The sequence below is a fragment of the Phyllopteryx taeniolatus genome, chromosome 5 (assembly GCF_024500385.1).
Source record: "Phyllopteryx taeniolatus isolate TA_2022b chromosome 5, UOR_Ptae_1.2, whole genome shotgun sequence".
Taxonomy (NCBI): domain Eukaryota; kingdom Metazoa; phylum Chordata; class Actinopteri; order Syngnathiformes; family Syngnathidae; genus Phyllopteryx; species Phyllopteryx taeniolatus.
In genome coordinates, this window is record NC_084506.1 from 6543987 (window position 1) to 6564118 (window position 20132).

General features: G+C 48.4%; 2 protein-coding genes and 1 pseudogene across 2 annotated transcripts; 2 read left to right on the top strand and 1 right to left on the bottom strand.

The window, feature by feature from the left end:
- The first annotated feature begins 64 nt into the window (after positions 1-64).
- Positions 65-5829, top strand: LOC133477939 (hyaluronidase PH-20-like; annotated as a pseudogene).
- Positions 5830-6260: 431 nt separating this feature from the next.
- Positions 6261-12047, top strand: LOC133477938 (hyaluronidase-5-like). The gene is made up of 6 exons (XM_061773310.1): positions 6261-6474; positions 7870-8091; positions 9045-9699; positions 10007-10276; positions 10342-10431; positions 11336-12047. Exons 3-6 carry the CDS (start codon positions 9052-9054, stop codon positions 11759-11761), a joined length of 1434 nt encoding a protein of 477 aa, XP_061629294.1. The 5' UTR covers positions 6261-6474; positions 7870-8091; positions 9045-9051; the 3' UTR covers positions 11762-12047.
- Positions 12048-15203: 3156 nt separating this feature from the next.
- Positions 15204-20043, bottom strand: LOC133477860 (prosaposin receptor GPR37-like). The gene is made up of 2 exons (XM_061773125.1): positions 19050-20043; positions 15204-17282 (listed from the first exon to the last, which is right to left on the bottom strand). Exons 1-2 carry the CDS (start codon positions 19782-19784, stop codon positions 16440-16442), a joined length of 1578 nt encoding a protein of 525 aa, XP_061629109.1. The 5' UTR covers positions 19785-20043; the 3' UTR covers positions 15204-16439.
- Positions 20044-20132: the final 89 nt, after the last annotated feature.

Below are 20132 nucleotides of genomic sequence, written 5' to 3' on the forward strand. Positions count from 1 at the left end.
TTTCAACGACCGTACAACGGCAAAAAGTGTTATGTCAATGACTAAACCGTTTTTTCTGTTTTTTTTTTTGTTTTTTTTGTGGGGGGGTGATTGTAGAAAAGTGGAAGCTGTGATCAACCAACACCAGATGGACGATGACTGATAAACAAAAGAATGTTAGCGCAGTGCAGTTAGTGCAAGGTAACCAATGAATGTGCGGTTTCCTGTTTCACACGACAAGTAGCCGAAAAGAACCGAAGAGTGAAATTCACACTTCACTCACACACAGAAGAGACACAGGTACCATCTTATTTTTGCACTATTTCAACCATGATCAATTGTAATTATTATATTTATATTTACAACCTCTCTCGCACAATCACAATCAAGCAATATTGTGATTTTTTATTTTTTTTTAATCAAATCTATTTGAGTCATTTATTTGGACTTTTATCAGGTTAATATTGAAACGCATTAACAAAACGCTATCATGTGATAATTCATTGCTATTTTCACATTTTTAACTTGTAACAGTCGAAGTGGCATTTATACAAGAAGGTCGGGTCTTGAATTGCCCTGATTTAAATATTTATACTGAATCAGGAATCATGAGTCCAAGGTCTCCATTGGCCAGGATCCTTGTATGAGTCCTCTTGGTTGGCTGCTGGATGATTTGGTTGTATTGGTTCACAGACTTCTTGATGGACTCTGATGATTCAGTTGTATCAGTTCACTGCCTTGTCTTGGAAGAATCACAATAGAAGAGATTCAGTATTATTGGCTCACTGTTGACGGATTTACTAGAAACGAAGCAGATTCCAATGTTGAAATGATTCGGTTGTGCTTGTGTGTGTCTTTAAAATAAAATATATTTGGACAAATTATTCGGTTGTATCGGTTTAGTGATTCATCTTCACAGCCTTAGATCATCAAGGACCATGGACTACAATGACTTGGTTGCGTCAGTTTTCTGACTTGAGTTAACAGACTGATAAGAAAGACCACAGACTCCGATTATTTCAATGTGTCAGTTAGATGACTCGACGACGAGATTCAGATGATTCGGATGTAGTAGCGGTTCACTGACCCCAGCGAGGAGTATCACTGGATAGACCAGGGACTCAAATGATTCACTGACTTAGTGGACTGACTGCCAACTCACATGATCTGGTTGTATCGGTTCCCTGCCTCCTGTTAACGGACCTTACCGCAGCCGATTCAGGAAATTTTGATGTTTTGGTTTACTGACTCAAGTCAGCGTCAACAACTCTGACTCAAATGAAGCTAAGTGACTCGGTAACCCAGGTCCATAAAATTAACCACCACTAAATTATATCTAGAGACAAGACGTTTTGGAGATGATTTGGGACCATGTAAAAGTGTTACTCTCCTTTCTTAGTCCCGAACATCACAATGTTCCTGCACTTCCTGTCCTGCGTCATCATGAGTTTCACCCCCACGGCCGCCACCTTGCCGCCCACAGAGCCGCCCCTGATACCCAAGCACCCCTTTGTTGCCGTATGGAACGCTCGCACTGAAGAGTGTCAGCGTCTGGACATCCCGCTGGACACTGCTGCCTTCCAGGTAAGCTACAGAGCTATAAAAACACCCCCCCAAATTGACAGACATTTTACATAATTATAGTTCGTCCTTTTGTCATCATTTTGTGACTGATTTAAACCATTCCAGCAGTGTCTCACATGCAACATTTCAACAATTCAATACATTCCACAGTATTTCAATTCACCATCCGCTCTTCACCATTCACCTGCAATTTCTACAGAAATTGCATTTTCGAGTTGCTTCGTGAAGCTCCGTTTGGTTATCACTTCTTTCAGGCGGTGACCACGCCGGCCTCCGTTCCGGGCCAGTTCCTGACCATCTTCTATGAGGACCGGCTGGGCTTCTATCCCAAGGTTGACCCGGCCAGGCAAACACGGCGCGCAGGCGGCGTCCCTCAAAACGGCAACCTGACAGGCGCACCTGCTCAAGGCGAGGCATCAAATCGAGCGATACATAGCTGAGGACGAATCCCCGGGCCTCGCCGTCATCGACTGGGAATCCTGGCGCCCCCTTTGGGCCCAGAACTGGGGCGCAAAGCGGATCTACCAAAAGCTGTCCATCGCTAACACCCTGCAAGCCTCCCCATTCTTGTCCCTGAGGAAGATCTCGCAGCTGGCCGCGGATCAGTTCCAGAGGGCCGGGCGGAACTTCATGGAGAGGACCATCGAGCTCGGGGTGGGGGAGCGTCCGAGCCGCCGTTGGGGATTCTACTTGTTCCCCAACTGCTACAACTACGAGTGGGACCGGCCCGACTACACGGGGAGGTGCTCTACCAAGGCCCGCAAGCAAAACCAGGAGCTGATGTGGCTCTGGGAGCACAGCACTGCCCTCTTCCCGTCTGTCTACCTGCACCCTGACCTGAGGGATTCCCCCCAGGCAGCTCTCTATGTGCGGTATCGCGTCCGCGAGGCCCTGAGGGTGGCGGGCCTGCCCAAACGGCCGTACACCGTGCCCACCTACGTCTACTCCAGACCCCTGTATCGAGGCCAGAACAGGATATTTGAGACCCCGGTGAGTCTTGCTGCTTTAGCCCCCTTTCCCACTGCCTGTCCCGCTCAGCTTTTCCCCTCATGTCGTCATTGTTCTGGGCTAACCTCCTGGTTTATGGGGTCAGCAGCCCTTTTCACGCAGAGTTTCTGTCCATCAAAGCCGTTTCTCCGTGTGACGGCTTTCCGTTGTCCCCTTTCACACGAGCCCCTTTCCTGCCTCTGATACTACCTCTGAAGGTGCAAAATGGAGCGAGTAACTTACTGGCTTAAGGTGTCGTATCAGGAGCCCCTTTAATACAGTTTCTGCCCATCAGAGCCAGCATATATGCATTTTAGTGAGTGAGAAGTGATCATGCTGGTGTCGCCTTGTCCCCACTGCTGTTCTGTATGAATGCCATGATACGAATTGCACCTAGCAATTTTCCACCTATGGAAGTAATATCGGAGCCCTAACAGAGGTAGAAGTTCACTGTGTGAAAAGGTATTTTGCAATATCGGGACAGTGTGTGAATTTTCATAATTAACAATCACTTCTCCCACCCTGTTATGTTGAAAGCAGACAAAAAACTTATACATCACACCAGACTAATGTTTTCTGAGTGTAAGTGTTTGTGTGTGAAAGTGCACAGTTACGGTATATTCCGCGTTTGCGGTGTTTTGTGTGAAAGTCTGAACACTATCTATTTTGTGGTGGAAAAAAAACAAATGGAGTGTGACTGACTTCCCAGGCGGACCTGGTGAGCACGGTGGGAGAGTCGGCCGCCCTGGGGGCCGCCGGCGTGGTCATGTGGGGCGGAGGCAGAGACTACAATGACAAGGTAACCATGGCAACAAGCAAGCAACCTTAGTCCACCACTATGGATCAGCAAATGATCCTGTGACATTTGTAGTTCCGCTCTTAGAAGGAAATATGCAACAGACGACACAAAGTGACACACTTTAAATGCTACCGTGCTTCTATGCTGCATTCCTGGGCCATCCTCAGCAACAACAACTGAAATCAAGCGTTTTCCAGAACTGCCAATGAGTCTTTCACATCTATATGGAGATATTTGGTCCCATTCTTCCTTGCGCAACTGTTTGAATACAGCAACACTGGAGGCTTTTCAAACATGAACTGGTGCCACAGCATTTCAATCTTATTCAAATCTGGACTTGGACAAGGCCTCTCCAAAACCTTTTTTGAAGCCATTCAGAAGTTGATTTGCTGGTGTGTTTTGAATCGTTAGCCAAGTGCGCTTCAGCTTGAGGTCACAAACTGATGGCTGAACATTCTCCTTCAGGATTTTCTGGTCAAGAGCAGACTTCATGGTTCCATCAATTACGGCAAGTTGTCCAGGTCCTGAAGGAGAAAAGCGGCCCCACACCATCATACTACCACCACTACGTTTGACTGTTGGTATGATGTTCATTTTCTGAAATGCTGTGCAATATTTACGCCAAATGTAACGAAACACACTTTCCAAAAAGTTCAACTTTCATCTCGTCAGTAAATATAATATTCTCCCAAAAGTCATGGAAATCATTCCGATGTTTGTTTTTACAAAAGCAAGATAAGCCTTTATATTCTTTTTGGTCAGCAATGGTTTTGGCCTTGGACCTCTGCCATGGATGCCATTTTTGCCCAGTCTCCTCCTTCTTGTGTCATGAACTCTGACCTTACTGAAGCAAGGGAGCCCAACAGTTGTTTCGAAGTTGTCCTGGATTCCTTTGTGACCTCTTGGATGAGGCGTCCCCGTTATTTTTGTAGGCCGGCCACTCCTGGGAAGGTTTACCACTGTTCCATTACTTTTTCACACAGGCCCAGGTAGCTTTGAAGTTTTTCTTCCCTTAAGAAAGGAAATCACCATTTTAAATGGATTTTATGTTTACTTGGGTTCTGATATTTACATTTATTTGATGATATTACACGTTAACGTGGGGAAACTATGCATCCATCCATCCATCCACTTTCCATACTACTTCTCACGCGGGTGGTATGCATGCTGGCACCTATCTCAGCTGACTCTGGGCGGGAAGCGGGGTAGACCCTGAACTAGTTGCCAGCCAATAGCAGGGCATATGTAAACAAACAACCATTCACAGTCACATTCACACCTACGGGCAAATTAGTCTTCAATTAAGCTACCATGCATGTTTCTGGGATGTGGGAGGAAACAGGAGTACCCGGTGAAAACCCACGCAGGGACAAACTCCAAACAGTCAAGGTCGAATTTGAACACGGTCATCAAAACTGTGAGGCAGATGTGTTCAACAGTCGTCCACCGTGCCGCCCATGGAAAACTATGCAAAAATAAAGAAAACATTATTTCTGTGGGTCTTCCAGTCTCTCTGCATTCCTTTCAGGCATCCTGCCAGGCGCTTTCGGACTACCTGACGTCCACGCTCAACCCGTACCTAGCCAACGTGACGGCGGCAGCAATGTTGTGCAGCCGCGCCCTGTGCCAGGGGCGCGGCCGCTGCGTCCGACGTACCTTCAACTCGTCCGTCTACCTCCACCTGGACGCCGGCCGCTTCGGCATCCTGCGCGCCGACAGGAAGTATGTGGCGGTGGGCCTCCCTTCCGCCCAAAACCTGGACGACTGGGCCCAAAAGTTCACGTGCCAGTGCTACGGCGGACAAGACTGCGAGCCGCGACTCACGCCGCCCGCCGGTATCCAGCTCATCAGGGTGTGAGGTGGCACCGCAGCGCCCATTAACTGGTAGCCGGAGGAATGAAACAGCACAGCAACATACTGTACAGTGGTACCGTGACGTACGATTATTCGTGCGATGCCCCGGCATGTGGGCAAGGAGAGCCGCAATTGAGGAGCTTCATTCAGACAGCAGTAGCCCTTTACTGCCATCCGGTGGCATATTGGTGCCAGGGAACTATGTTGAATTGAGTTAAGGGGTTTCATTTAGACAAACATAAAGCTTTGCTGCCATCTTGCGGCATTGGTAGATCATTTTAAACATTGCTGTTTTTTGGCGATTTGCGGCAGGACTCGGTGGTGGGAGTTCAAATTTATAAAACCGATTATTTCTTGACATTCTGTTATGTTTTACAATGACATTTTTTTTGTTCATTTTGAACATGTAACAAAAAATGGGGACATTTTTTGGGGGGGGGCTGGAATTGCTTAATGGCTTTTTAAATTAATTCCAATGGGAAAATGTAAATTGAGTTACAAGCTCGGCCATGGAAGGGATTACACTCGTAAGTCAAGGTACCACTGTGCTCTGTGTTTATTATTAAAAAGCATGCATTTCATTTTTGTGTTACTTTGCATTAAAATACAAATGTTATCAAAAGCAATGTAGACATGAGTTTGTTTTTTGTTTGCCACGCGCACACGAAAAAGACAAAAACTCCCATGTTGGCCAATTTAGCGTTGTTCGCGTTTGAGAGCAATCAAGACAAAATCTCTCAGGCAAGACACCTGCAAAGGGGCCCAAAGGAGCCTAAAATGGCCGCTCGAAAGCAAAATGGATTTGGATGAATTTTCCAAATGATCCCTGGAATCCTTCATGTGTGGCTTTTGGAGACTTTTTGGTGGGTCAACTCATGATAGACAGACCTACCAAAAGTCCATTTGGATTCGGGGGCTGATCGGACAGAGCCCCAGATTGCAAATCACTGTCCTTCCCGTCCTCTGACCAATCCTGTGGCGGCAATCAGGCAGAGCCGGCCAATTAGCAGGTCCCACCTGCTTACAATCTGGGCACACACACTGGACAGAAAAGACAAATTACAAAGCCGTCTGACTCAGTTTCAGGTGAGGATGTCATAAGCAGTTTCTGAAATGAAGGGATGGATGTTTTTGATGTTGATGTCTGATGACCAATGACCAATGACACGAGGCTGTGTCACAAAGCTCAACTAGTTGGAAGCGCTTAGTTACCATCCAAATCATCAGCCAGCCAGTCGGAACAGGACAGGAGAGGAGAGGGGACGACAGAGGTGAGAAAGTCTTTTGTGTGCCCTTAAACTGTGTGGGTGGGTGGGTGGCAATTACTGACGATTGGACAGTTTGAGCAGTGATTCGATATAATGTCGGTTTGTCTTTGATTTAAGGTTAGAACCCCAACCGAACGCTCCTTGAATTGGTTCAGATACGAAATGAAGCTGAAGAAAACGAGCGTGGTGGTGTTGCTCATGTGTCCTTGATGATTTGCTCACGTTTTCAGGCTAAAATGAGAATCTTGCTAAAAATTAAAATGGCTTTGCGGGCCCAATTTTGAAGCAAAAAGGTAGCTTTTGTCTTTTAATCAAGGCTTCCTGAGACTTTTTTTGAATTTGTTTTAATTTATTTTTTCTTTGTGTGTGTGGGTTTACTAATGGAAGACATGTCTACCAAATTGTATGTTGCTAAGTGAAACTCGTGTTGCTGAGTGAAATGTTTTTTGTCAAGGTGTCACACCGATCAAGAGTTTCCTGCCAAACGATGACGACCGACACTTTTCCTACATGTTCCAGATATGCGAGCAATTGGACAAAGTCTCTCTGTCGCCAAATAGCAAAGCAAATCTTTTAAAATTAAAAAAATATATATATATTTTTTTTTTAATTTTTTTTTTTTTTTTTTTTTTTATTTTTTTTTTGTTTTAATATAATTCTCTGCTCCCTGGGACCGCCAAGGATTTACAACTGGAATATTGTATTTAATTTTTTTTCTTTAACTAAAATTGGTTTGCTCTTAATACACTTAAACTTGTTGGTCAATAATAAAATAAAGTGTTTAATAATTTTATAGTATGAAAATAAAACTTGGTACAATTTACAACTACATTGAGTAAATTACATTTCATTAAACAAATGATTAATTTTCAATATGAGTAATACAATTTAAAAGTTCTAGAATTATTTTATCACAACAGGGTGTTAAATTGTACACTGAACAATTTTACATGGATTTTTTTGGATATTTTTATACTATTTTAATCAACTAAATATGATTAAGTACAATTTAAATAAAAATGATTGGCTTTTTAATGTCACTTGCCTGGTTAGTAACTAAAATTTACATTTATTTTACTTAACGATGGGTTGATTTTTAATTACATATAAATGATACAATTTACAAATGGGAGCTATTTTGACAGGGTTTTCTTTTTTTTTTTTGAACAATTAGGGCATTATAATGATAAATATTAGTTATTAAAAAGAGAATTGGCATAACTTAACGCTGACTCCTTTTTAGTAAATGTATTCTACATGCATAATTGCTTCATTCTAATCGGTGAATTTAGTGCTTTTTCTTCTGTCATTAAGAAATTGACAAATGTTTACAGATGCATTGTTGAATAAGGAAGGTCAATTGATTTGCCGACGTTTTCCTTTCCCTCCCGATTCCAGGCGGACTTGCTGTTCCTCGGCGGCGTTGACCAAACTTGACGTTCCGCAACATTCCTGACTCGTCCGCACCTTGTCTGTCCCGTGGCGGCTCGTCATTCCAAACAACTTCCTCCTCCTCTGAGGCGGGGAGCTCGTCTCTCCTTTTGGGAACGTCGAGGACGTCCCGGCAAACGATCCAGGAACGGTCTTCGCGCAGGTGGTCCCCGGGAAACAAAACAGCAGGTTGGTGGTGCTGAAGTTAACTTAGTTAACGAGTGGAGCGTTGGGAGGCTCGCGCATCCCCGACTTGTCAGGATGGGCACGTGCTTCGCAATGTGACCAGTTATTTTCTCATAAAAAAAAAAAATGACGAGACAACCAATTTTCCAAGTTTAAGATTGTAAAATTCTGACTGGGCTCTTGGGTGTTATGATATCGATGTGTGACGAGCTAATCTGAACTTTGTATCTTGAGCTACAATAAAAATGTCGAATATATTCAACGAATGAAACTCAACAGGGTTGATTAAAGCGTCCGACGTTGGCGCCAAAACCCGTTGGCTAATATGATCAGGCTAACTGCAATGGAAAATTCGTCAATGGGAGCATTTGAACGGGAAAACCAAATGACGTTCCCTACGATCTGGAGACGCGTGCAACGATAACGTTCGCCAATACAATAAATGTTTTCACGCAGTCTACTTGGAACCCAAATGTTTTTTTTTTTTTGTTTTTTTTAAAATTCATTTTGAGTTTCATCTCTACGTGCTGAGTCATTTGCTTTGTTTTACTTTAGCAAGGCACATAAAATACCTACATCTGACCAATTTAAAACTCATTCAGGAAAAAAACAGCCAGAGGCGCAAAGTATGTGAAAATACATGTTTGTCAACTCTCGATGTTCTGACATGTACGACAAAAAGTGCGCCATCAGGATTTTTCTAACTGCGGGGTAAAAAACAAAAAAAAAAAAAAAAAAAAAAACGTGGTGCTATAACAATGTTCAACCGATCAGATGCCTGAAGAAAGTCATTTGAGGAAAAGGCAAAACAATGGTGACTGGACACAAACGCTTCTATTTAAAGTTAATAAAACAATAAAAACACTCTGAATAATGTCCTTGGGAAAGACGCGGTAGAGTAAACAACGCAGAGACGAAGGACCGAGCCCTGAGATTGTTGTCGTTTTTGTGCACAGCTTGACAATGAACCCGAATGTGGCCTGCCTGGTCATTCAGTTCTTGTTGCTGGGCGCCGGTCAGGCTTCCCGGTGGACGTCCCCGCCCGTCAAGTCCGACCACCCGTTCCTGTTCATGTGGAACGCGCCCACGGAGTTGTGCGAGAGTCGCTTCGGCCTCCCGCTCGACCTGTCGCACTTCCACCTGGTGAGCAGCACGCTCAAGTCGGCCACCGACCAGAGCATCTCCATCTTCTACAACGACCGCTTCGGGATCGTGCCGTACGTGGACGAGGACACGGGCGAGTTCGTGGACGAGGGCCTGCCCCAGCTGGTGGATCTCAAGGAGCACCGTGAGCTGGCAGAGGACGACATAGAGTTCTACATCCCCGTCGACCAGCCGGGCCTGGCCGTGCTGGACTTGGAGGAGTGGCGCCCGCAGTGGGTCCGCAACTGGGGCGGCAAAGACATCTACCGGCAGATCTCCGTCGAGAGGGTTAAGGCCAGGAACGCCAGCTTGTCCGACGACGAGGCGGAGGACCGTGCCAAGATCCTGTTCGAGCGCGCCGCCCAACGCTACTTCCTGCGCTCGCTGCACATCGGGAAGCGGCTGAGGCCCAAACGGCTGTGGGGCTACTACTTGTACCCCGACTGTTACAACTATGACTACAACCAGGTAGGCTTCCAAAAGCGCAGAAGGTTTTGGCAAATTTCTGGTTGTCAATACATTTGAAATTGGGTGGCAGAATGTGATTGACTACCTGTGATCTGAAAATGATTATAGAAATTTAAGGGTTTGCACCACCAGATTAATTTCACCCCAACCCGATCTTGAATTAACTGAGCTGAAGCAGTGGGCGAGGAGGATGAATCAAGTGCACGTCGTAAATTGTGCGATGTCATGGTGAAACGATCTATTCCTCTTAATTCCCACGGGAAGTTTGCAACTGAGAATTCTGCAAATTTTGCAACCTTCCAACCAGGACATGGACGAGTTCACCGGCGAGTGTCCGGACATCGAGAAGGAGCGCAACGATGAGCTATTGTGGCTTTGGGGCGCGTCCACCGCTCTCTACCCATCCATCTACCTGGAGGTGGCGCTGCGGGACTCGGCCCAAGCGCGACGCTTCGTGCGCCATCGTATGGTAGAAGCCGTCAGAGTTTCGACACTTGCCAACGGCTCGTACTCCGTCCCAGTCTATGCCTACATCCGTCCAGTCTACAAGGACAGCACGGATGAATACATGTCGGAGGTGAGGATGTCACAAAAATGAATGTCGGTTCCCGGTCCCATCTGATTGGTTTGTTTATTTCGCAGATGGATCTGGTCAGCACCATCGGCGAGGCGGCCGCACTCGGTGCCGCCGGCGTGGTTTCCTGGGGCGACATGAACGTCACAGACAGCGAGGTACAAAATCACGACGCTCCTCTAAATCTCAACCCGGTACTTGGACTTGCAGACTAGCGCCGACGAAAACGATTGCTGTATTAGGGTCAGAGGTTTGAGCAAGTTGCCCCCTCAGGCCACAGGTGTGGCGGTGATTTTGTGATGCTAGCACAGATTTACGACTCTTTGCAAAGCACTTAGCATACCACCAGACACGGGTTTCACCACTTTAAGAGTCCCTGGGACACATTTCGATGTCTGCAAATACGAGTGCGGGCAGGAAAGCAATAAAAGCTCCGAGCAGCACTCCAAGAAGGCTTTTCAACCTGTGAATTCACAAAGGGAATGACTACAAGCGAGGATCTTAATGTTGACTGGAGAATGAGGTGGTAGGTGGGCGGTCAAGCGACTGAAGAGGTTCATGAGACTGCGGAGAAGGTGAGGCTTGATTTGAAGAGGTTTGGTTGCCCTGTGTTGTGCCCTGATCTCGACACACAATCTTTGTATGGGGGGGGGGGGGATTTAATATTTCAGATAGTCGACACGATTATCAGGACAAATTCCCTCAACGCACCACAGGATCTTAAGACAGTCTGCCATTTGTCGCCCTTGGTCTGGAAGCGCCAAAATCGGGACAAAAATAGCCTGATTATCTTTGTGGGTTACTGGGCCATTTGCAAGACGACAAGGAAATCGACACTGTTTACTCTATAAAGTGACGCATTCCAGAAGAAACGCATTGACTGACAGCCTTCCCAGTTAACCTGGATATTTGACTTCTAAAGCCGTCAATGGCAGTGAATGTGTTTTTAATGTGGCTGGTGAGAGTGCAGGTGGGCTTCTTGGCTGACACAAAAGCTCGCAAGACACGCAAAAATTTAAGTCAACAGGCTGTTTACCTTAGTCGACGTCATCTTTTCCGCAGGACTCGTGTTTCGACGCTCGGCGCCACCTGGTCGATGTGATGAACCCGTACATCCTCAACATCTCCACGGCGAGCAGGCTGTGCAGCGAGGCGCTCTGCCAGAGTCGGGGCCGCTGCGTACGCAAGCGCTGGGACGACGACGTCTTCCTCCACCTGGACCCGCGCCGCTACCGCATCGAGCGTCGCCGCGGCCCGCTAACGGTGAGCGGCGGCGGCCCGTCCCGGGACGACATCGACTGGTTTGACCGCCATTTCGATTGCATGTGTTACGACGAGTCTCCGTGCCGCTCGGTCGAGACGTTCAACGCCGTCCAGGACGACCCCTTCCACGCCGGGAGTCGCTCGAGCGGGCGTCGCCCGTCGGTGGGCTCGTACTTCCTGCTGATGGCCGCTGCCACGAGTTTGCTTGGAGCCCTGTTGGGATGATGTCCCTCGTTTTCTGCATGGTGTGTCTCTCATATTTGTGAATTCACCTCATTTTGATTCTGTTGACATCGAATCACGGTCCTCTACTGTTTTACTATTTAACTGTTTTATTAGTGCCTAGTTCACATTTTACTGGCTTTTCTTGTGCCACTATTTAATTCAAAGTACATTTCCGTCTTAGTCTGTGCGCTGTTGTATTGGTCTAAAATGTTGCAGTTGTGGAGTGTGCCTGTAGTTGAGGAATGAACGTGCACAAATGTAATGTTAATAAAGTTTATCTACCCAATCTTGTTTCAGTTGCCTGAAATCTCTCATCAAAATCGGAGTGTTTGCGAAACATCAGTAACTTTTAAATCTCCGTGTGCCAGTTGCTATGCAAAGCTGCTGCCCGACAGTGTCGACCAGAATTTGGCTCGGATAGGACTGACACATTCGTCCCAAATCCGTCCGTCTGCCTGACTCGTTTTTGATCAACTTGATTTCGGCCTACACAAAAGCTTAAAACGAAAGTCTCCCAAGTTTCTTGACTCATAGAAGTGTTCATCAGTTGTTGAATAGAAAATGTTCAGATGTCGAAACTTCTCCATATGTGACGCGTATTTGCATATTATAAGGCTCATATCCATTTATAGTGGGTATAAGAGTATATTAGGCCGACTTAAGAGGTCAAATGTAACGGAGGCAGAGCGAGATGCAAGTTATTACCTAATGTGAGCTTTATCTTTTGTTTGTGCCGAATAACATGAAATATGAGCAATGCACACCTCGAGAACGCAGCACCACGCTACCATTTGTGAAATAACGGAAATAACTCGTTTGATGACGACATGGCCAACGCTCCCATTGACGTCACTTCTAAATTAACATTGTGTCATTTGTGGAGGTTGGGAAAAGACATCTTCCGATGTAGGGAGTGAAAAAAATAAGTTACTCAAGGTCAGATGGCAAAAAAACTTTGGTGGCTTGACGTCACGTTGGCGTATTCAACTTGTTTTGCTGCAGTCCTGCGTTGGAGGTTTTTATCCTCCAGAGGGAGCCAGAGATGAACATCTCAGCACCTGAGTCTTCATTCTTACATGGTGACGTCAAAGCGTACATCAGACCGGAAAATTGTTTTACACTTTTTTTTGGGGGGGGGGGGAGTAATTAAGATAAAAACATTCTGTACAGCCATTGTGTTGCAACAACTTGTAACTGGAGGAGAAGTTGGAAGTTGTGCCGTCGTCAGCACAAGCCAGAGCTGCAATGGACGTTTTCGTCCGCCAGGGGGAGCCAGAGGTGGATCTCAGCACTCAGTCTTATGCCAAACAATATATTGGACACGAAGTTTATGTAAAAAAAAAAAAGACGAAATTCTAAACAATACTCTACTCTCTCTCTCTCTCGCCTTTCATATTCATATATTCAGCATACATCGGGCACAACAGTCCAGCTTTTGTGTGTCAGGGAACGTGAGCTTCAACTTGGCACAATCTTTGAACCGACACCGACTGCAACAATTCTGTCAAGAGCAGCTCCTACAGTTGAATAACAAAAAGCAGCTGTGCCAAGCAAATGTGTGTAATCTGTTATGACAAAATGGAGGTTAGTCGATGGGGGGGGGGGGGGGGGCGGTAGAAGAGCTTAATTGTCCTCATTCTTCTTACTATTCGGGAAGCTTTTTAGGTCACCAGCTGCCCAAAGTGATGCTCTACTGTGGGAATTCACCCCCGCCCCCAACGACCCTCATACACACACACACACTCCCATCAACCCCGCTTCAACGCTTAGGCCTGTACCATCAGGAATCCCAACGATAACCGTGCCAGCAGATACACTAGCGAGCATTGTTCCTCAAAACCTTTCATGTGCTAATTGGAGCGTCAAGTACATTTCTCATAGAATTATCCCAGAAAACTGTTTCACGTACCGAGGTTCGAATCCCGGCCCCGCCTGTGTGGAGTTTGCATGTTCTCCCCGTGCCTGTGTGGGTTTTCTCCGGGTTCTCCGGTTTCCTCCCGCAACGCCAAAACATGCGTGCTTGGTTGATTGAAGACTCTAAATTGCCCGTAGGTGTGAATGTGAGTGCGAATGGTTGTTTGTTTCTCTGTGCCCTGCGATTGGCTGGCGACCGGTTCAGGGCGTACCCCGCCTCTCGCCCGAAGAGAGCTGGGGTTGCCTCCAGCAGCCCCCGACCCACGTGAGGATAAGCGGTACAGAAAATGGATGGATGGAACTGTTTCACGCCTCGATGCTGCACCGGAGGAGGGGCAGGTGAGCGGTCATGTGACTTGACGAGGGGCAGCTCGCTTGTCATCAATTGGGCCCGGCGCAAACAAAGATTTTTCCAATCTTAAAATATTGTTTGATCTGTGGCAGAACTCACTCATGACGATACAAAATCAGGCATTTAATAGTTTTGGTAGTATTGTGTGTGTGTGGTGTGGTCCGATAATCGGGCGGCGCTACGAATCCTGAAATTTCATGGGTTCCCTTGGAAACTGGTGTGATGGGTGTGTTGTCGCTCGAACATCAACTGGAAAATGTTTTCCCCGTTTATTCCCAACGCACGTTGGGAGTGGCCGCCCTTCAGCCACGCCCCTGCCGATAATCTCAACACAGAACACCGGACACGTAAAGGTTCGGGATAGTCGGCTTTCCCCACACACGTTAAGAGTTTTGGTCGGAAATATTGCCGTGGAACCTCCCTAAGACCACCGCCCACCACCCTACCGGGACCTCCGTGTGCTCGGGGCGGCGTGTCAGCGTTTTGTTGTGCCGTCCCCGCCGCCCCATTGTATGGGGCCCGTCTAATTGCAGGAGCAGCGGCAGGGGCCACCAGCCCGGTCCACAAAGACACGAACACGCAGCGCCCAGGCCTGCCAAAACCACAACAATGCGGGATTAGACTGCATGAAATGATTATTATCAATTAACATAAACTAACATGCTAGCAATAGCACTTTAGCATGTGATCAGTCTGAAGTGAAGTGCACCGAGAGCAGCGTTTCCAACTCCAGCCCACGCTTGTTTGGGATATTTTGGTGCTTGTTTGCGGGCCAGAAAGAACACAATACATCAGTGTCAGAGCACTGTGGGCCCGTTCACATGGCGGCGCGCCGAGAGGACAATGGCGGCCTTGTTCTCACGCCGCCAGTTGGGCGGAGCCAAAAACGGTCCAAGTGATGGTGAGATGACCCCCCCCCCCCCCAAAAAAAAAAAAACTAAAAAAAACAGCTGAGGAAAAGCAGGCAGTGACTCTGCAAATTTAAGTCAGTCGTAAATGAATTCAATCCATGATGGAATAAGGCTCTAATATAATAAAATGTAAATAAAAAAGAAGCGCTGTGAATACTTTGCAGATCTGAAGACACAAAAGAGTGCCGTTTTTTTCCTATGCAACGCTTCTAGCAACCACGCAAAGCCAACTTGACAAAGTTGGAAAGCACAGATGGACAAAATGCACATTTGGAACCTTTTTAATGATCATTAACATGGCTAAAAAGTGTCTCTACATAACAAGCTAACGTACAATTGTGACACTTGTGATCGCCACTTAGGCTTAAACTGAACCGAAAGACCAGAAACAAACTTCCTGTTGTGTGGGCAACTTTTATCGGTTTACATTGGCTAGTGAGCGAGTAGCGGTGAAAGTTGACTGCCGTAGTCGCAGTCACCGCTAGTGCAACTAGTGACCACAGCATTGTTAATAATGCAGTCAATGTCAGAGTGCAAGACACTACAACATGACCCCGTGAGAGTTCTGCCTCATCACGTTTGCCTATTCTACAAATTCCAACGAAGTGTAAGTTTCCCTGTTCTGCTCTCCGTGAATCCTGGATCAAGACAACAGTGAAACCTTAGCTTTTCCTGACCTAATATCTGTGGATTACGGCACATTGCATCACTTTGGCTGAAGATAGACTCCCTATCTTCAAAGTCTCACCCTCTCAACTGTGAAGTTGGCTGTTCTGGTCAACTCTAGATGCACTAGCAGCCAGTGTCACTAGTGGCGACTGCAAGTACCTCAAACTGTAAGTCGTGGTGACTGTGTCTAGCAACAACTGCGACTAGTAAAGCTAGTGGCAATGGTGGCTTGCGGCGACAGTAGACGCCAGCTGCACTAGTCGCAGTCGCTGCCAGTACGACTACTTGTGGCCATTTTGGCTAGCAACAACTGCGACTATCACAGCTAGTGGCAATGGCGGCTTGCAGCGATAGTTGACGCTAGCTACACTAGTCGCAGTCGCCGCTAGTGCAACTAGTGGCCATTGTGGCTAGTAACAACTGCGACTATCACACCTAGTGGCAATGGCGGCTTGCAGCGATAGTTGATGCTAGCTGCACTAGTTCCAGTTGCCACGACTGCAACTAGTTCCAACTGCAACTAGTGGCAACTGTGACAAGCAATTAGTACAACTGCAACAAGAACAGCAAGTGGCAGCCAGTGGAAATTGTGACGAGCAACGGCCAAGACTGGCTGTTAAAAAGCGTGACTTCTGCCCGAGGTTACGACAGTGTTAGCATATTGGCTCTGGTTTCCATGGTTACAGACACAGGTCAGGGCATTCCTGCCAGGCGGCACTGTAATCAAGTACAGGAAGAGATACTTTTCCGATCCAGCGTAAACTATTTTTGACGAATTCTCTAAAAGGTAAAATTGTCTGGTCCGTCAACGTCACCAGTTAAGTTTTTGATCTCAGCAGTGGGTGCCAACTGCGGCGTAGGCGGTGGACGTCTCCCCGTCGTCGGGGGCGGCGTCACCGCGCGTTAGCTCCAGCTCTTCGTTGGCGACGCCACCGGCGTCCGCGGACGACTCGGGGTAGGGGGCGCCGAACTCCCGACAGCAACAGCAGCAACAGTCCAGGAATGCCCGGCGGAAAGGCTCGCACAGGCACAGGACCAGCAGCGGCGCGGCGGCCGCCTTGCAGAACAGGAGCAGCTGGCTCAGCAGGTGCAGGACGTCCAGGGTCCGGGGCGGCACCCCCGCCGCCATGTAGGCCACCACCACGTTGCAGATGTTCTCGGGGATGAGGCAGAAGCCATAGAGGATGGCCAGCGCCACCACCGTGCAGTTCATCTGGCTCTCCAGGCGGATCTGCTTCTTGGTGCCGCGCGTGGGCGCCGCCGCCCGCTCGGCCCCGCGGATCTTGTGGGCGGTGGCCAGCGAGCAGAAGATGGTGAAGAGCGTGGGTAGGCAGAAGTAGCAGCCGAAGAACCACCACAGGCGGGCGCCGCCGTACGTCAGGCCCAGGACGTACAGCGTGTCCGGCAGTCGGGTGGACACGCGCACCACGCAGCGCTCGCACGCCGTCCCCGCCGCGCCGCCTCCGGGGGCGTCGGCCTCCTCTGTCACCAGCTGGCGGATGAGGAGCTCGGGCAGGGCCAACAGCAGGGCGCCCACCCAGATGACGGCCAGCTTGGCGGCGGTGGAAGCCCAGTTGTCCGTCATCTCGTAGTACGAGCGCACGTTTGCGGCGGCACGGAAGCGGTCGATGCAGAGGGCGCACAGAGTGAACGTCGTCACCCCGAGGGACGCCACCTGGGGGCAAGCGCAAAGACACATCAGCGGAAGGACAGGGATGCCCAACAAACCGACCCACGAAAAGACATTTTTTTGCAATCTTGAAAAATGAAAAAGGACAGGAAGGACCAACAACCTGCCAAAATAAAAGATGATGTCACTAAAAATGGGAAACGATACGAGGACGCAACACCTTTCCAAAATAAGACATGAGCAACCCGCCAAAATAAAAGAGTTGCTCTGAGTTTAGACACAGGAAGAGCCAACAGCCCACCATAACAAGAGATGAGGATTTGTCTAGTATTGTCATTAAACAAAATTCTATATCGCACAGGAAAGGTGAGCATACCATCCAAATAAAAAAAAAAAAAAAAAAAAGTTCCAAGCGACATGGAGGAGAAACATCTCACCAAAAAAGACAGATTAGACAGAGTGGTAATCTGTGATGTCACAGATTTAGGTCACCTAAAATCCTTTGAAATGAAGGAAATCACACATTAAATCCACAATATGTATGTTACGATCAAATAGCGTATAACAGCAATTTGTTCGTGTTTAACTCAACTGAATGTTTTCAATAATGAGACGTTCTTTCGTTAATAAGATTACAGGATTAAAAGGTGAAGAACAGAAATTAATAAATCACTTTGTTCTAATCTGAGCGGTCCTGCTCATTAATTGTGATCTGTGCTGTGATTGGTGAACAGCAGGTTCTTCTTCATGTCGATCGGATTAAAACATTCAAAGACGCCTTAATGCGGTCTGCCATCTTGCACTTCCTACACTTACTCGTTGAGCAGGAAGGACCGAAATCCTGCCAAAATAAAAGATCAATTCGGACAGAAAAGAGAAGGAGGGATGAGCAGACCTCCCCAATAAAAGAACGAAGGAGAATTTATTTATGCGGGCTTTTGAGCAATAAAAAAAAAAAAAAAAAAAAGAAATAAAACACAGGAAGAACCAACGCCCGCGTAAATAAAAGATGGTCTGATGTTTTATTTACATTTATTTAGCATTTTTCAATTTACTTTCTTGAAATAATTTTGCGTGCCAAAATATTGACAGCAAATTGTCTTTTATTCCAGTTTGGATTGATCCAATTTGACGTCTTTAGCTCAGCTTCTTTTACCATATAGTGGCTTTTTCTTTGCCGTTCGGTTCGCTTTTGCGCTGATTCGCTAGCTAACGAGCAATCGGAGTGATCGGTTGTCACGGTGAAGATCTGCTCTGGTGTTTCGTGGTTACGTTTAATGACCGCTTAGCTCGGGTTCGGCACGGCTGATCGGCCTTCTCTTAATTACGCCTCGTCCTCCTTTAGCGATAACGATATTTGTCCGAATTGTCGCTTTTTCACCGGCACGGAGGCGACAGCGAGACTTTTTGAGGAGTGGCTGCCCATATCGCCCGTATCGTATAACCGCCACTGCCAATATCAGAACGATGAGGCGGACGCGTCAACCGCTCACTCGCCGTGCCGCTAACGTTCAACTAAACTTCCTGTGGACCTAACAGGGCGCCCTGTGGTATTAATGCCTTCGTGACCACGCGGCGGCTTTTACGTGACGTCAACAAGTCATCTTGAGGAGGAAGTGAAGGAGTAGGAGGAAGAGGAGCAGAAAGAAGGGGAGGGTGAGGAGTTGGGAGAAGGGAGAGTACGAAAAGGAAGCAGAGGAAAACAATGAGGATGGAAAGAGAACAAAAGGGATGAAAAAGATGAAGCTCGAGGAGAAGGAGAAAAAGGAAGATGGGGAAGAAGAGGAGAGCGCTTGTGAGGCGCTCGCTGACCTCCAGGAAGGGCACGAGCCTGCAGGCCATTTCCCCCAGCAGCCAGTCGTCGGTCAGCGCGTGGAAGAGCACCAGCGGCAGGCACAGGAAGAGCACCAGGAAGTCCCACAGCGCCATGTTGGCCAGCAGCGAGTTGGAGATGCTCCTCATGTAGTAGTTGTGGCACACCATGCACATGAGCGACACGTTGCCCAGCACGCCCGCGCACACCAACGCCAAGGCGGCCGCCAGCAGCGCGTAGGCGCCGAGCGCCCCGGCGCCCAGCGGGTAGAAGGGGTTCCTCACCGGCTTGACTTTGCTCCGCGGGGTGCCCGGCTCCAAGGGCGGCGCGTCGGTCGAGCCGGGCCCCGCGTGGTCGTCGTAGTCGTAGTCGCTGGCGTTGGCGTTGGCGTTGGAGGCCGACTCGAGGTCTTGCTCCTGAGCCGAGGCCCGCCAGGCGGCAGCGGCTCGGCGGCGGAGCCGCTCACCTCTCGCCCGCTCGGTGCGCCTCCTCGCCACCGCCGCCCCGTGTGGGCATTCGCTCGAGCGCCGCTCCGCATCCGCTCCTCGTCCATTCCTAAGACGCACAGGGCTCGCTGGAAGCGCCGCGGGTTCGGACGACTGCGAGTCCGACCCCGGCCAGAGGACATCCCGCGACGTCGCCCCGTCGAACGTGCGCCACCGTCGGCTCTGCTCATCCGCGGCGCGCGCGGCGGCCTCGGCGCACATCCACACGCACACCAGCCGGGTCAGCATGGCGCGGTTCCGTTAAGCCCGGCACCCACGGGAGTCCCACGACGCGCGAGCCATGTCAACTTTGTTCCCAAAAAGTGAGCTTAAATCGACAGCCCAACTTGGCCCGCAGTCTCCAGAAAGAAGAAGTCCTCCGGGAACTATCAGCGGGCGCAGCCGGTCAGGGGCGCTCAGAGGTCGGCGTGAAGTGACGGAGGAGCCCGGAGGAATGGCGGGGCGCAGCGGGGGAGGATCAGACGGGGTGTGTGTGTGTGTGTGTGTGTGGGGGGGGGTCGCAACTGTCAAAAGGTGCTCAGAAAGTGAACTCACTTTACGAATGACGCTTGCCTTTTCAGTTGTTTTCGTTTCAAA